This window comes from Phaethon lepturus, unplaced genomic scaffold, assembly GCF_000687285.1.
Source record: "Phaethon lepturus isolate BGI_N335 unplaced genomic scaffold, ASM68728v1 scaffold16980, whole genome shotgun sequence".
Classification (NCBI taxonomy): Eukaryota; Metazoa; Chordata; class Aves; order Phaethontiformes; family Phaethontidae; genus Phaethon; species Phaethon lepturus.
Genome location: NW_010512763.1, coordinates 59697 through 77291, shown reverse-complemented (window position 1 = coordinate 77291; position 17595 = coordinate 59697). Strand labels below are relative to the sequence as shown.

Sequence of the window (17595 nt, the reverse complement as noted above, 5' to 3'; positions counted from 1 at the left end):
ATAATAAATATTTTATTTTATAATAATAAATAATCAATTTTTATAACTCTGCAAAGTTTGTTACATGTGAGTTTGGGGGAGAAATACCATGTCATTAGTTTGCTTTACTGTTGCTTTTGCTGCAGAGTTTCCTGTGTTATTCCGTGCAGATACTTCACTTTGACAGCCCAGATAAACAAAAGCCAGACGCTCATACCCAGAAAAAAATCCCTGAACTCCAGTCTAGGGCAAAGATAAAGAATTCGGGCTTTTTCAGCTCTGTGAATAGACACTGGCCACTGGAAAAGATTATGTGTGACTAAGGCTGTGATAATTTCTGTTCTGACATAATTGCTAAACAGTAACATGAACATGCTTATTTTTCTCTGAATGGCGACATAGTTGTTTAGGAAGTGAATAATATTTTTTTAAAATTGGAAAAATGCTGTGTTTGTTTAAATCCTGTGATGTACATATTCATGCTTTTAGAAGATTAAATGTAGGCTGGGATTTTTCCAGGAGACTTGGAGAAGCTGGGTGTCCAAAATTCCATCGAGTCAGTGAAAAGCAGCTACTCCCTTCCCTATGTTTTTCCAGAAATCTGGGCTTAAATGGCCTTTGGCTTGAGTTGGAGTAATATTTAAATGAAGTGGAAGGTATACATTAGAGCTGGCTTACAAAATACTTTTTGTTGGAAGTGTATCATTTTCTTTTGCCCATCGTCATGAGTCTGTGAGTAGATTCTTTCTGAGCTGATTCAACTTTGTGTAAAGACTGGAATTCCTGTTTGCTCATGGGGTAAAATAAGCAATTGTTTCTTCCTGAGAGAAGAAGACGGTGCAAACCGGACAATGTGATTTGAAGCCACAGAGATGCTTTCTGCCATGTGAACCCCCACAGAAAATCGTTGTCTTCAACTTTATTAATATTATGAAAGCTCTAAGATTATTGCAAAAAACAAGCATTCGGAGTTGAAAGTAAATGTTTTTATGCTTTGTACTCCACTAATGTGTTCAGATTAAATTCTCCCTTAAGTGACTGTTAAACATACTCCATGATTTCAGACTTCTGTGGTATTTAATAGTTTAAATTAGCATAAAACTTATATAATTACTTCTGCTTTCCAGTATTTGAGCTTGGAAGCTTTTTCAGAAGGCTTTTTGACTATGCGTGGACCCTTGCATTTCCACACAGGATATGCTGACTGGATTTTGCTTTATACGGAATGTGAATTTTTTTAAAATGACTATAGGCTGGCTATAAGTTGAAGTCTGATGACAAAGATGATTATTTTAAATCTAAAAAAGTGAATGCTAAAATGCCATGACGTGTTACTATTTTTACAACATTAAACCCCCCCCAAATCTGTAATCTCTTGCTGCAAAGCCTTAACTGTTTATTAGGTGAAAAGTGGTGTGATAAAATGTTGTCAGTCCTGCATAATTGTTGAACTAAAATAATGTTCTTGTTTTTTAACACACCAGAGTGGTTTTTTCACTGCTAGCAGGTGATATATTTAGAACTTTAATGTTGGAGAGATCTAGAACTTTCCTCCACTACCTGTTTGTTACGTACATTTTGTTTTAATTCTGTCTTGTTAAAAATCAATGGTAATTTAGCATAGGGGAAAAAGATGGAAGGAAGAAACTTGCTGAACTAGACAGTCTTCTACAATAAAAACAAATGTCCTACCTGCATACCAGATGAACACAGCTATAAAACAATGTTAAGGAAAACGCTGGATCATTGAGGGAGGTAGATTCTTTTTCTGGTTTAGATGTATGCATTCTGGAGGAAATCTTGTAAGGTGGGAGAAACTTCAATTAGTGGCCAAAGCAAAGGTAGTCAAAGGTCAACTTGTTGTGGGTCTAGTTGAGACCAGGACACTTGGTTTTAATTCTGTAGTTTGTCCTTTTCTGAACTTGGCTGAGTCAATAAGATAGAGCCTCATTTACAGATTCAGCTTGAATCTCTTCTCATATCAGCTGAAAAATGCTTCAGCCCTTTGATGTAAACTATGAACCAGTATTATCCAGTATTAATTTGGTTCAAATTTGCCTGAAATTCTTGAATTTTGTCCCAGCAGATTTTATGCCAGAACACAGGTGTTGCTGGCTCTTGCCACTATACCTTGTAGTCTTACTTATATGGATAAAATTTTTGATTCTGTGGTAATGGCTGATTCGGATGAGGTTTGCATAGTGAAGTGGTCTGATTGTACTTGGAAACGTTTAGAAGGTTGTGGAAATAAGGCAGTGACACAGTTTATGGGCAGTAAACTCAGATATTTTTGCATAAAATCTGACATAATTTGTCAGCTGCTACCAATAAATCTCTGCCATCTTGTTGCTCTCCTGCATGGCTCCTATGCTTAAGCTGGGTTCTAGAAGAACCCAGGTAACAATTACCCTCAAAGGTAACAATTCCTTTGAGTGTGAATTTGGGGGAAAGGAGAACAAGGCCTTCACGAGAGATTTTGAGTTGACTATTTACTTTTTGGCCACTCCATACTTCTCTGTTTACGTTAATTCCAAGTAATGAAATTCCCCGTCTGGTGTATGCATCTGGGCAGAGGCATATAACACTAGCGGGCTGCAAGGGGGGCACGTGTTGGTGGCCCTGTGACAGTAAGGCTGTGCTAAGATGGTCAGCACATCCCAGACAGGGCTGAGAGGAGGCCATGAACCGTATACCGCAGCGGTGCAAGACAGTGCTGCCTGGGTTGGAAGTGAAGTGTGAACCTCATGCACAACCTGTGAGATACAACACAGCTGCCACATGGTCTAGTTCTATTTGTTCAGTGCTAACAGACCACTGGTATTTCAGAGTGAAGCTGAAACAGCAACATACCCAGGTACGGTTGAAGAATATACAACAGGAAGAGGTTGGTGTCTCTGTCACTGCTGGTAGTGTTTATCGGCCGACAGCACTGTGTTAGAAAGGGAGTAAGGAGAGAAAAGACATTTCAAATTTACCTGCTTGCTTAAAGGTTAGATTGAGGAGAAGGAAAGGCTAAAGTATATCCATGTACAGAAAAAAAGACACTTGAATTTCTAGTCTCATGCTGTTTTGATGGAAAAGGGTCTTGTAATGAACATAAATGATGTAGTCATCTGCATGTGCAGTCACTTAATCACTTTGAAATGGATATCAGTACTAGCAATCATCTTAGTTTTGGCACCAGTTCTCAATCAAAGCCTGGCTCTGTAATTGTCAGCATTTGAAACTGCGATGTTACACAGCAAAAGCAGACAAAACCAAAATAATTTTCATCAGTGAAGGCTAAGGACATGCAGTACTGTGAACAGATTATTCCAGATTTTAACTTTGAGCATAAACTGTAAGGGTTTTATTGTCAAAATAAGCTTTTTGGTATATCTTGAGATACGTATTTTTATGTCCTATAAAATACATGAGGAGCTTTACTGATTGTAATGTTTATTTCCTCGCTTTTTGTTAGAAGGAGAAGAAAGCTTAGGACCACAGATGTAAATTTCTGAAGCGTTTTTCTTTCCTGCTTTCTTCCTGGAAGTTCCTACTGTATTCTCTTGTGCAATTTTCCATTCTTTCTTATTCATGTCTTTAAAATATTGTTTGTGTTTCTGGATCCCACCTGGAGGGCTTCTAGCATAGAAGTTTGCTGTAACACGCTGACTGAGTGCTCCCCAGTTGTCTGTTGCACAGTGCAGCTCCTGATCTCTTGATCACCTTTCTGGTTGGTTTAGACCTTCATGCTCTTGTGCCCAATCCTTAAGCAGACAATTTATTTCTCTTCGTCATCAGTCAGTGCAGGTCTCTGCTGTACAGTTGGTCAAACACGCTACAGAGTACTAGAAGTGTAAATACATGGAAGATTACCAGCACTTTAGCTTTTTTCTCCCACACCACGTTAGTAAGGATGGTTTGTCTGTAGAAGAATGACTTCTTTCAAAAGACATCTGCTTGTGATAGATTTTTATATGTGTATACACATTTAGAAATATTTGTAATTAAAACCTCTGAGAAAAAGATGAAAAAGGCAGAAGGGCTTGTGAAGCAATGATTTCTTCAAGATTCTGTTTCTCTGTACATCACGCCAGAATTCAGCTATTAGTAGTTGAAAGGATATACTCAAAGGAGTCTCCTGATGTACATTACTTTAATCGCCTTCCTCTTAATAGTTTGCATCATGAAGACACGTGCTATCTCATAACCCTGCCTCGAGGGCGATGATGTTTCCCTGCATTGTGTAAATAAAATAACTCCATAGAGAGCTGACAGGGCCGAAAGAAAACAGACTTTGTGTCTATGGCTGTTCTGATGAAAATCTCACTAATTCAAAGGACAAGTTACAGAAAAAAACCTTAATCTTTTCAAAAAATCTGTTGCAGCTTAATGAGCTTCCCAGTTGAATGTATGGTGACTTGTATTTAAAGAAATCCCATTACAGGCAAACAAATGCTTAGAAACATCTATTCATTTTTTGTCTTTTTTCAAGTCTTCACCTATGTGTTCATGAAGGCAGTTGGACATAATTACCAACATGGTACCCGTGTATGTGGTCTGTGATGCTACTGAGTATTCTTGTCGGTTACGTGCAAGCTTGTCTTCTGACTGTTATCTCAGACTCTTTTACTGGTGACTGTTGCATCACTAAATGTATTGCCTGGCATTAATCTTAAAGTGGCAAATGTTTATTTATTTATTTTAAATCCAAACAATTGTAACATGGAGTAGAATAATTCTTTGTGGCATTTGAATAACATTTGAGTCCTTTTTCCTTCCTTTCCCCCTCCCTTTGCACTTGATGCAAATTCCATGTACTGCATTGAAGAGATGTAAGGTCAGGAAGCGTTGATTTAGTGCTAATGGAACTGACTTCCCATGCTATTAATGAAAACATGACTCATGTTCTAAGGATTTTCAGTTGGATTCCTGTAACTTTTGGTATTTCAGTTGTAATTGTTTTCAGTAATTAAGTTTTCCTAGAACACAAAATGATTGTGAAAGAATTAGTATTTTCATCCTAGTATGGATGAATTGTATGTTCATAGAACACAAGATTTCTGATACAGACTGTAGATGCACTTGTAATTTTCTTTTGATGTTTGTTGTTCAGAAATATCTTTAGTGGGGAATGAAGGCAAATATTCAAATAGTAAATGTATCTCAGGGTGTTTTTGTAGCAAACCACTACAAACATCCAGAATTCACGTATTTGTGTGAATCACTTCTCTGTTCCTGAGCAGTTGGAAATAGCAGTATGGTTACAGGGAGAAAATACTGAAAACATCAATATAGTATTTTTCCTATAATAACTTGTGTTTTCAGCTTTTTTTGTTGATGATGGAACTGATAAACACTGAGACTGTAATCGTATCAAAACCTGAGCCATATGCCAAAAGGAAATTCCTGGAGCCCTGGTACTTTTTCTTGAGGCTGTGTAGTGGCATGGGGATGAACTCCATGCCCCCAGAGCACTGCGGCAGTAAGAGTGAGCCACAGGATGGACTTGGGAAACTATGGGCAATTCTCAGTTCCTTTATGATTTCAGGAAAGTAATTTAACATAGTGTGTTTCCCCATTCTCTTTTTGGAATATGACAATAAGGTTTCACAATATGCTTCAAGTTAAGTCTGTTAATGTGCACGTGGTGATCAGACATGCCAGTAATGGCAGCAAAGCAGGAAACCTAAGAACATTTCATGTTTCTTAAATTACTTTTTGAAGCACCCATACTCAATTGTAATGCTGCTCATGTTTTAAGCATATGTGTGAAACTGGACAGTAAAGTGTATTTTTGTATAAATATAGGTGTAAAATGGGCTGGAGAGGAACAGAACTAATTTTGGGTTTTTTCTGGTTTATGATAGGGAATATACTGTATAGCTTGATCTATAAATGGCTTCTGCATTTTGCCGATTTGAGGATACACTGCTGGTGCATCTTGGGTCTGTGAAATCTGTAACGAAAGGAGTGCTGCACAGTGAACTGTTCATGGGTCCTTAATAGATGGTGAGCACATCTGTCTGCAGGGGCTTTGCCTTTCATTTTTCTGACGTAGGCAGCAAATAACTTGGATATATCAAATGGATCAGTTCAAGAGCCTCAGTCTTTATAGGATAAATAAGTTGTTTATTTTATTTGCTCTTGTAATAAAGATCTTAACATTACAGTACTTCCTTCGGTTTGGATCTATTTGAACTGAAGACAAACAAGAGAATCCAGTAGTTCTAGTATTACCCTACCATTTCCTCTGCCTTGGAGACAAAAAATAGCAGGTAGCCCAGCTGAGGAATATTGTTTTTATGTCTGGTTGCTGCATATTCTGTACTTTGAGTCCTGTGTCCTGCAAGAATTGCAGAATAGTCGAGGTTGGAAGGGACCTCTGGAGGTCATCTTGTCTGATCACCTGCTCAGAGGGGGTCACCTAGAGCTGGTTGCCCAGGACCGTGTTCAGATGGCTTTTGAATACCTCCAAGGATGGAGTTTTGGAAGAAGCAGCTTTGAAATTGCTTCCAGCTAAGCTTCTATAGAGAGCGTTAGTGGCTGCCCTTTCACGTTGCAGATGCAGAGCTCCCAAGGGACAGGTAGATGTGTCTCAGCTCTGTATGCACCATGTTGGCTCCCACGATGATTGAAAACTGAAATAAAAGGTCATCCATGAGGAACACATGTAAAGCCACATGAGCAACAGTATTTTACCGTGAAGGGTAAGACTTCTCTTGGAATAGAGAAAGTTTAGAACAGGCATCTCTATGTGTTTTTGTAGTAGTACCTCCATTTCTTTTGGGGAAGGTCTGAAGCATACTCATCTAGGCTGGAGGTTGCTTTCAAGGCCTAACTTAGAAGTATTCCAATACTAAAAGTTTTTAGAGCTGACTAGTTTCCATTGCCTGGAAGAAGAAAACCTTACTGCCAAATTCACAGACCAGATATGCGCTGAAATCATGCAAAGAAATTGAAGCAGCTCATCTATTCTGTTGTTCTTCAAGACGGTTTCTGGACATCTGAATGCCCTACCCAATTTTCTTCAGCATTACAGCTTCAACAATGAACCTACAGAGGCCATGGAGAAAAATAAAGTAGCTTTTGTTATGTGTCCCCTGTTCTCCAGATGTTCCATGCCATCAGGGAAGGGGCAGGGGTCAGCAGAGTATTGCAGTGGGTACTGCTCCCACAGGGGCTGTACTTGCAGGAATGTGCACCGATCAGCATGAAACTTTAGTTGTTGGGTGAGTAACCTTTATTTTTTGTTGGAAAAGTTTCCCACTGAGATCATCTGACATTAAATTGTGGCAAGTTAACTTGCATTTTTATTAGTTTGCTAGAAAACTGATAAAGATAGGCACTCGGGTTGCTAGCAGTGGGTATTGTACTTTCTCATGCTTGCCCCTTCCTCCCCTCTGCAGGTATTCTTATACGGCATACATTTTTAAAAATCAGAAAAGCCTTAGGGAGCAACTCTTGTTTTCTATAGTGTATGGTTGGACAGTATCTAGCATGAAAGTTAACAACTTTTCTTTTTTTCAAGTATCTTCTGCATGTTTTTGCCTCTTAACCTTGATCCCAAGAGATTTATGGAAAGGTAAAGAGACTGGAAAAGTTGGCAATGAAAGCTGTCTGTGTCTCTGGGTATTTCTGAGTACAAAGCAAAAAGTTGGTTTTTTTTCTTCCATAAGTTCAGAGGTTAAAAGGTTTTTTGTTTTTAGGGGGTTTCTTTTGTTTGTTTGTTTGTTTTTTAAATCTATTGAGGTATTATGAAAGTGGACTTTCCTGGAATTACTTTTTTTTTCTTTTACCTACAGGTTTTTGATAAGGAAACCGAATCTGTGTGGCTGTTTTATAAGTTCTGTTCTTTTTAATTTATTTTTCACAATAAAGGCAAATTATGAAAGGGCTTATCTTGCAGCAATTTGAGCATTCTGTAAACAACCTCTCAGATGACCTTAGTCCCACTCAGCTATCACATGCAACTGATTTTAAAACCTTTGTAGTGTCCCTAGGAGCAGATATGTCGTATTTCACAAGGCCGTATAATTCTGTCCTATTCTCTCTTGAAAATTATATTTCCATGATAATTTTTTCTCCTTTTGATTTTCAAAAAGTTAGTCAGCTCCAGTTCTCTTGTGGCAGTGGAGTACTGTCCTTTCATAAATTGTTTCTTGGCCAGTCCCATGTCATGGAGCAGAGAACGCAGGACAGATGCTTCACGCCTGGCATACTCAGCTGTTCCTGAGAATAAAACTACTACGTGCGACTGGCAAGTACTGCTTGAGGCAGCATATGCTAGCTGTTAATGTGTGACCTTTTTGTCCTCAGTAACTGGACTAATTCTACTCATTTAGAAAAAAAAAAAAAAAAGAGGAAATTTAGGCAAGTGAGTTTCTGAATATCAAACCACTGCTTTATAAAAAAGGTATTTGTCACTTCTGAACTCTAGTCCCAGATGTAAAGTGTTAATTGTACACTGACGAGCATACAGAGAGGTGGGTGAGTCACATGGACTGCCAGCCAGGTTATTGGAGTGTGTGGAGCTGCAAGTGATTGAATTACAGTGACTTAGGAAGTTCCTGTCTCCTCAGCTGAGAGTTGTACCGCCACTGAGCTGACACGCAGCTCAACTGATAGTACGTGCCCTACCAGACCACTAAAAAATAAGCTATGTTGTGCTATTTTAATTACTGCTGCCACAGAATAAACTGGGAGTCACTGACAGGCTGCGTTTCTGGATGATGCAGCTATTTATGGTTGTCTCAGCATAAGAGAATTTTGAAATTTGACTCTTCAATGAATAGTATTGGCCTTAGAAGTGAGACAGGTACCTGAGTCTCTTGATTTACCCAATTATCTCTGCTGGTAACACAATAAAACAACATTTTTGCAGTAACTGTGCACTGCTGAAACATGGCTTCTTTGGGACCAGCGGTGCAGAATAATCAAATACATAAATGCTCAGTGAGGAGATATTTTACACGTACCTTTAATAATTTACAATTATGTATGCTAAAATTTAATTTCAAGTTCAAAATCTTTTTTCCCAAAAGTCCCATCTACTCCACCTTGCATTTTTCACTACCAGTGCTTTCACAGGAGTTAAAAAACTGGATGAAATCTAGTTGTTGAGATATGTAGTACAAATTCTGACTGCAGTTGGATGTTTGCTGAGCTGTGCTTCTAATAATATTTATTAAGTGCCTTGTAATTACACACCTAGCTTTCCATGCATTTTATAAGATCATTCAAGGGAAGAATGAAAATATTCTAAATACCATATTCACTACAAATGTAGAATTTATTTATCTTGGACTTGATGCCTTTCTAAAGAGTTTGTTGTTTGACTGTGTTTATTCTTCCTAAAGAAAAGATGACAGAGGCATATCAGCATGGTTGAGTCCTTTCACTGACGTGATATAAACAAAAAAGCAGTAATCATATGACTAAAACATATGAGTTCTTAAGATATTAACATTTTAAAGTTTGTTGATTAAATTTTCTTATAAAGGTCAGGATGCTTTTTGTGTGTGACTTTGGTTTTGTTTTAATAGAAAACTCCAAAAATGATTTTTTTTCAGATGGTCATGGGTATCGTATACCACATGATCGTAGTATTTCTTTGTTCTATAAGGTTCCTACTAGACATTCTACAGGGAAGCTTTACATGCACCTTGCTCCTGTTTACAGGCAGTGTTCCACAGAACTGGCTGGTCAATCATACGGATTTTACTCCGCTATTAGTATTTCTGTTGGTAGGCATTAATGAATTTTTGTGAAAGAGACCAAACCGATAGGTTGCTGAGGAAAATGAAGTAGATGTCAGTGCAATGGCTGGATAACATGTAGAAAAAAGCGATAGGCCAAAAGAGAGTGGAAAAAACCTTCTGAATTAGGTATGCACTGGGTTGGACGGCAGTCTGAAAAAGGTCATCTTCGTTTAGGATCTGGAAACAATTAAGTAACACATGCAATTGCTGAAGAAACCAGCTAACAGTTGCGTAAGTTGTGCTTGAGGACAAATGATGCAGATGATGCAGACTATGCAATGAAATTTTTATTCTGCACCTGTGAACTTCAAACATTTGTACATTCATTTTGAAACATGTTCTGAGTTGGGTTTTTTTGTCCTCTTTATGAAAGTAACTTCAGGATAGACCTTGGTTTTGTTTCTGACTGTTGGAGTACAGTTTAAAGAAGGGGTACGTGTAATTCAGGATGGTTTTGAATGTAGGTTTCCAGAAGACCTTAATCATCCTTTTATTGAAGTTAATATTTTATGCATAAAATCACTGACAAAAAATATTTTGCTTTCTTTGCCTGAAGCTGCGCAGAGTGAGGAGCGGCTGTGTGCATTTAAGGACCCATATCAGCAGGACCATGGAATCAGTGAGAGCCGAATCTCCCAGGAGAATGGCACAATTTTGTGCATGAAAGGTAGTACCTGCTATGGACTTTGGGAAAAAACACGAGAAGGAGACATACATCTTGTAAAACAAGGTATGTAACATTTCAGTGTAAGTGCAGTAGGTTTTCTACTCTTCTCACTTTTTTGTGATCTAGACAGCTCATGGGAAGATGCATAGCTGCAAAGTTATACATTTTGTTTCTATATTGTACAGATGCATAATTTTAAACTTCCCATTTAGCAATTTTAAATATGAACAGAAAATTTGCTTGAAATAAATGACTTCTAAAAGAAACCAAATAGATTAATGCAGAGTCAAAGGAAAAAAACCACTCAAATTGTTTGTTACTTAGGTTGTCCAGAGGAAGATGGCTTTCTTGAATATCTCTCAGTATATGTATTGATGTAATGATAAATTTAAAAATAAGTGTCTCATTAACGTAAAATGTGTATTCATATTGATTGGATATTTGTTTACAAAGGAAATTGCAGCTATGTCACAAAGCTGTCACATATCACTAACTGTCAATTCGCTGCTATTCTGCAGGGAGAGTGATGGTAGGGAGTGATGAAGGGTCTTGTAGTTGCTGGAGATGTATTTTGATTACCATTCTCAGGACTGGGCTCTTGGTTACTTGTATACAAGTTAATGTAGAATAAGGCTGAATGAAAACTGGTATTTACAAACATCCTCTGCAGTTGTACTCCATGTTGGGTTTTTTACGTTTGATCTGGTAATCTACTGAAAGAAGCAGTCTGGCTGCTCACCTCTGCCCCCATGCTGCTTCTTTCCCTTCCAGGCATTTGTGCATAAACAATATTGAACTGCCACGGACCATACCTGAGAAGGAACAGTTGCTGCAGGAAAGAATGGTCTGCATTAACCAAGAAATAAGTTGTGATCCTGTAGAAGAGTTCAGTGATGTTGACAATGAGGAAGGACAGAATTTTCAGAAATTATGCAAGAAGCACCAAGCTATAGATGCACTTTTGTGGCCTAGCTCTAAGGGGAGGAGTAGGTCACAATTTTATCTAGGCTGTGGGCCAGAGGGTGTAATATTGTCTGTGGTATCAGAGAAATAAGGAATGGCGTACATCTGCTTAGAAGGCTCAATAATTCAAATTTTGTCATATTGAGGTTGACAGCTGAACACCTCTGATGTTGGCCTTCATCTCTGCCCATATTTCTTCTCCTTGACTGTGGTAAACTCTGAAAGAAATTCTTCAGGTTTTGGTTTAAAAGGTGGTAGTGAAGTCAAAGGAGCAAATTATGATGTTTTCACCCCACTCTGTAACATTTAACTGGGTAGTGTATGGATTTCTATAGGTGTGTTTAATTGTCCATGCAACAGAATTAATTTTATGCCTCCTTTAGAAAGAATTCTTTAATTTGCCTCTTTTTACAGGTTGCTGGTCTCATATAGGAGACCCACAAGAATGTCACTTTGAGGAGTGTATAGTTACAACCACCCCTTCCTTGATTCAGAATGGAACATATCGCTTCTGCTGCTGTAGTACAGACTTGTGTAATGTCAACTTCACAGAAAATTTTCCACCTCCTGACCCTACTGATACAACACCTTACAGTAAGTCAAATGTTTCCATCTTTGTCATTTCATGGTTTAAATCATTTAGATAAAGATCCTTCTTTCATGGTACTGTAAAATGCAAAACCTGTGACCTTTCTATTTATATGCAACGGAAATAGCAAATGAACAGAGCTTTTCCATATGAAGTTTATCACATTTATTTATTTCACAGTGCTCTGCAAAGAATGAGTTAAATGCTTACAAAATAATTGTTTGTATAGGCAGCTGCTGAATGCAGATTACCGTTTTCCAAAATGGTCTGTAATCTTGGGTGCTTTGGTATTTGGATGTCCAACTTCAGAAGCCTGTGAGGATATTGAGAAGGATTCAGACTTCTGTTAAAAACAGGCCAGTAAGTTCATTAACATTATGGCACATTGGGAAAATCTGGCCTGTCTGTTCAGTCATGGTTGAGAGGGAGCTTTGAGCAGTAGAACCGGTCTTATATCAGGCTGTTGAGATTCTCTACAACAGTTTTACAGTACTTTGAAATCTGACTTATTTCTTTTGCATATCTCTGGTAGAGATTAACTTTGGCATAACATTCAAAGAGTACTAGTAATCTTCCAGATTAGATTATCTGTTATTTGTTATAAAATCAACATAGCATATGGATCCAAATCAAGGGATCAGACCCCTTACCCTCCTATTACAGAAGCAAGATCATGACTAGCAGACACACTGTTATGCTGTGTTCCAAGAACTAAGAACTTGTAAAGAAGCAGAGTTAGTGCCATAATCTAAACAGTTGGATAGCCTTTTCTAAATAAGAATTGTGAAAGAGAAACTGAATAGAGGCAGGTACAACCGTTTCTGTATATCAAGAGTTCTTTATCAATAAAAAGTGCTTTGTGAAATTAATATGTCTTTAATTGGATAGTACTTACAGCTACGGAATGCAAAAAGAATAGTTTGTGTTTAGGAATGATATTTGAATTAACTTAAACTCCAGGATAGTGAAGATACTGATGCTTTCAAAAGTAGCTGCAGGATGGAGTCTTTGTAAGCAATTTTGGTCGAAATGAGGGCTTGGCATGCTAAAAAACAAACCACCAACCTTTTACTTGTGGAAAGTGCATATGGCATAAATGGGTAAAGAAAGTAGGTAAGACATGGTGCCTTTTGGCTGGAAATACTATTTGTAGAACCAGTAAAAAAATCACCATTTGCAATCAGTGTCTGAGCTCAGCACTGTGCAATGCAGAACAGACTCTACTCGATTCTGGTGGCAGTCATCTGATTGGGCTCCCCAAATGTGACTGGAGTTAGTGCTGTGCAGGGGATTTAGACAGGAGGGAAAAAAGGTGTAATGATAATTCCTTGTCCCTTTCTATCCCCCCAAAATAGGAAGACAAGGTTCCTACAAAATGACTTGTGCTTGTGCTTCTCCAAGAGTAGAAATTACAAGCTGAATTAATTCAGTTACTGTGTGATAAGATCTTCAAATAATTTTTAAATCGAACTTTTAATACTGAAATATCTAGCTTAACTTGCAAAGTGTGTGTGTGTGTGTGGAAATAAATTTGAAACAGTCCTTAATTCACCCAGCTGTAATTGAGTGCTGCAGCATACATTTCTACTGACTCAAACTGTTTTGTGTTATTGTGTCACCTTCCATTTTCATAATATGCAAATTTGGCTTTAGGCATAAGCAAAGTAGGTTGCTGCCTAACACAGTTGTCTGTCTGCTTTGACTAGGTTGAGAGATGGAGATTGGCCATTCCGGTAACAAGGATGGCCTCATTTGCCACTCTGGTGTTTTATTTGTAAAGCTCTACTACTGCTGCATCCGACAGAGATGGGGCTGCTCCTGGCAGTGTAAATCCCACACACCTGTAGCACTGTGGAGGTAGAGGATGTTCAAGGAAGCTAGAAGGGTGAAAAAAGAGGGAGGCTGTGGCACACAGACTCCTGCAATATCATTGACTCCCGTTCCAGGCACTGGAGTCTCCACACTCCCTTTCCCAGCCCTCTCAACTTCTAGAGCCCCGTTTAGTGCTGTAGGATTTAGTTTTGCCACCTCACCATGGAGGATAGAATTCTTGCTTTGGCAAAGTTCAATTTTTATGGAATTGTTGGGAAGCTTTGAATTACCTGCTAGATACATTACTTGGGCACTCTTCCAGCCTTTCTATTAAAGTTGTCAGAATTAGTAAGCTTAGCTGCACAGGCTGTGGCCAATTTGTATTACCATACCTTTTAGATTATTAAATTGAACAGGTCACAATCATATGTGAAATCTTCTGCAGAAGGTTATTTCAGTATAGCCCGTGAACTGTAAGAGCACTATTTCATCTGTATTTTTGATAAGGCATTAAAAATGTTGTAAATTGAATAGTTCTCGAATGACAGAGAGTAAGGTATGTGGCCTCCTAGAACTGCATTTATGATCCTATAAATTTCAAAGGAGGTGTGACTAGTGTATGGTTAATTATGTGAAGCCTGATGAATTCAGCCAACAGCTAACTATAAATTATTTTTTGCTGATTTCCAGTAAAATCACCCAAAATAAAAAGTTCCTGGAATAACAAATAATAATAATTCAGCTATAGTTTAAAAACTAACAGAACCTGAAAATGCTACTGATTAGCCTAGTCAGCTTAAAACTTCATTACTAAGGAAAAGTGTAGGTGTTCTTTTAAAAATATTTCCTTGCAACTATATGAAGGTTCTGTGGAAACAGCAGAATGCTGTTAGGCCCTGGAGCTAAATCCATCCAGAAAAATAATGGAGGAATAAAAAAAATGTTTTATAAGATCTTTTGGTTGCAATTTTTTGTAGGTTGCAAATTTGGTTGCAAATCTTTTGTTTTATACTGAAAGATGTAGCTAGACTATAAATGATTCAGCAAGACTAAAAGTAAATTAATTAATATCTTAATACATGTTAGATATAACAAATTATTGGTGTCATAAAATATAGCAATTATTTTCTTAAATATTATACTTAATTTTTATGTCATTGTGTTTTAGGATGTCAAAACATGCTTATCTCACAACCATATCTGTGTAGAATGGAATATCTTTTATTTTTAGTTCATACTTGGTCAGGGCATAAATGCAAGAGATCCATCCTACCTTCTAACAAAACTTTTATGAAAATGAAGATTAAGAACCAACAGGTTCTGGAAGCCTTAAATTTAATCCTTCCTGCTGCTTAATGTACAGCTGGTAATTTAAGAGTCATACATCTGAGTAGTCATAATATTCTTCTCTTCTCTCTTAAAGATAATCCAGGCAGATTTCAGTGGTTGTTCGTTGCTAGTCCCTCCGGCTAGAATTTTGGAAATGCTGTAGGATGGGGTGTAGTTTACAGTCCACAGTCTGGAGGTATTAAAAATGCAAAGATTCAGATAGCTGTTTCCTGATGCCAGGAGAAGTAGAGGTTGGAGAATGGTGTTTCTTTCAGATCTGAAGATTTGCCTGTGGAGCTACTGAAATGCAGAGGTTCAAAAACAACCTCTCATCCTCAACCTAAGCATGCACTTTTGGGAAAAAATATACTTTCTTATGCTTTGCTATATCACTCATGGATAGATTCATTATTCTTCTGTCTTCTGTTCTCACAAAAAAATGGGGGGAGGGGGAGGAATCCATCTTAACTTTAGCCAGTAGGTGCATATACTCTTAACCCAACCTAAAAAGGACCAACTATGGCTTCCTGGGTAAATGTTTTGAGATGTGTGTTTACTGTATTGGCTTTGTCAAATATTTATTTTGAGAGTTGTTAAATATCTGCCTCTTATGCCTACAAAATGCTTCCTAAATTCTGAGACTGTTTTGAAGACAAATTCATTAGTTCTACAATCACTCATAATGGCCATTTAAATAGAATTTAAGTAGCTAAAGTAGTAAATGATCTTCCTCATTGGTCATAGATATATTGCTGTACTGATACATTCAGGTTGAAATAACATCAAGATGAAAGCAACAAAGCCATTTTTAAAATTTTTTTTTTTTCCTCAAGGCTGAATTCCTGGCACTGCAATAAATTAATCTTACAGCAACTCAGTGTTAAGAATATACTTTTGTATGACAGGTGATGTATTTGCATGATACATGGAAAAAATCCCTGTCTGCAACAGTTGAGCATTACTGGAATATATTATTGTTGAAATGGTGTGGGATTTTCTTCTCATAGCAACAAATGGTGGCTACAATTTTTAGAGGATTTAGAAGCTTATATTAAATAAGAGCACTGAGATTTGGATATAAAGAAACTGCCTCACACAGCGAAGGAAGCTGGTATTCTTCATTCTAAAACACTGGTAGACAAGTTTATCTATCCAGTGTAACAGCCTGGCCTTTCTTTGCGAGCCTTCTTGCTACGTATACAAAATACATATATACAAGTCTGTCTTTAAGTGCTCACAGAATTCTGTGGAAACTTTGAGGAAAGCTGCCATTTAAAAAAAAAAAAAAGAATGTATATGGCTGGGTCAGGTTAATTAAGGTAGTAATAGACAGTTTTCATTTAACTATTGCTTTTGAGAAGCAGCAATTAGACTCATGTTGCTGTGGGCACATGGCCCAATCTAACTCCCACTGAAGCCGAATTAGATCATGTCAGGCTCATTTTGGAAAGTTGTAACCCTGCTTACTCTCAGTTGTTATCTTGGACTGCTTTTTTCTGGAGACCAGCATCCGATATTCATTTATGATTGAAATGCATTTATTTCCACTGGGTTCTGCTTGCAGTACCTGATCAGCTAAGTTTTTAGCCAGTGTGTGAGCTGGTTTTTCATTTCTGATCAGCCTAATCGAAGAAAATGCTCTGTAAATAAGCGTTTTTCCTTACTTGCACTATATTTTTTTTTCGGGTGATTTGGATGTATAGCAAAGGGGAAATTATAAACCTTTGCAATGTAACAGATCTTCTGTCTTGCAAGATGGAGGCGGGACTGATCCACACGAGGATTAAAACTTGTACCCTTGAAATGATAGGGAGTCAGGCAGGCACGTTTTCCCTTCAGTGAAGAGATAAGGCATTATACGTCGTTAACGTACCTTCACTATATTATAAGGCAGAGGAGGAAATACTAAGACAGTAATTAAGGGCCTTAACATCTTTTAAAAAGAAAAGTTTACTTTGAGACAGCGAAGTATTTGGTGCATGAAGACGATACCGTGCCTCCCAGGAAGTTGTTTTACGGCGCTGTAGAAAAAGAAGGTGCTGAACTGCTGATGGAGGTACAGATGAATGTGCATGGAGATTTCTAAATATGTATCTCTGTTAAAAGAGATTCTATGTGGAGCAGCTAACAGAGGGGAAAAATGAAAAGTGGGTTTTCCTTGGGAATAATTCTTTAAGATACTGACATAATGGTGAAATATTTTTGATTTTTGGCCAGCTGTTGACAAATGTGTATTTTCTTGAACATTCAGTTGCCTTTCTGTCTGAAATTTAAGGCATGCTTAAAGAAATTCTTGTATTATTTATTTTTTTGCTGTTTGTCTAGTTACAGGAAATTAATTAACTGCGGAGGGGGTTGTGACACAGGGTGTGCATTCCTACAAATAGTTAGTGATAACATTTTGAAAATGTGTGCTAATTAAGGCTATTAATTGTGTTGTTGCAACTGAGGGAACGGTGATACATTGTGGATTAATGTGGGGGAGAAAAAGTAGAAGTGAAAGGTGTTGCAGG

The 17595-nt window shown here is 37.7% G+C and overlaps 1 protein-coding gene across 1 annotated transcript in view; it reads left to right on the top strand.

Annotated features, from left to right (window-relative positions):
• Window positions 1-5409: 5409 nt before the first annotated feature.
• BMPR2 (bone morphogenetic protein receptor, type II (serine/threonine kinase)) overlaps window positions 5410-17595 on the top strand; it is a 54591-nt gene continuing 42405 nt past the window's right edge. The window contains exons 1-4 of the mRNA XM_010288126.1: window positions 5410-5446; window positions 7076-7193; window positions 10187-10452; window positions 11767-11946. Coding sequence (XP_010286428.1) covers window positions 5410-5446; window positions 7076-7193; window positions 10187-10452; window positions 11767-11946 — 601 coding nt within the window. The remainder of the gene's footprint in view (window positions 5447-7075; window positions 7194-10186; window positions 10453-11766; window positions 11947-17595) is intronic.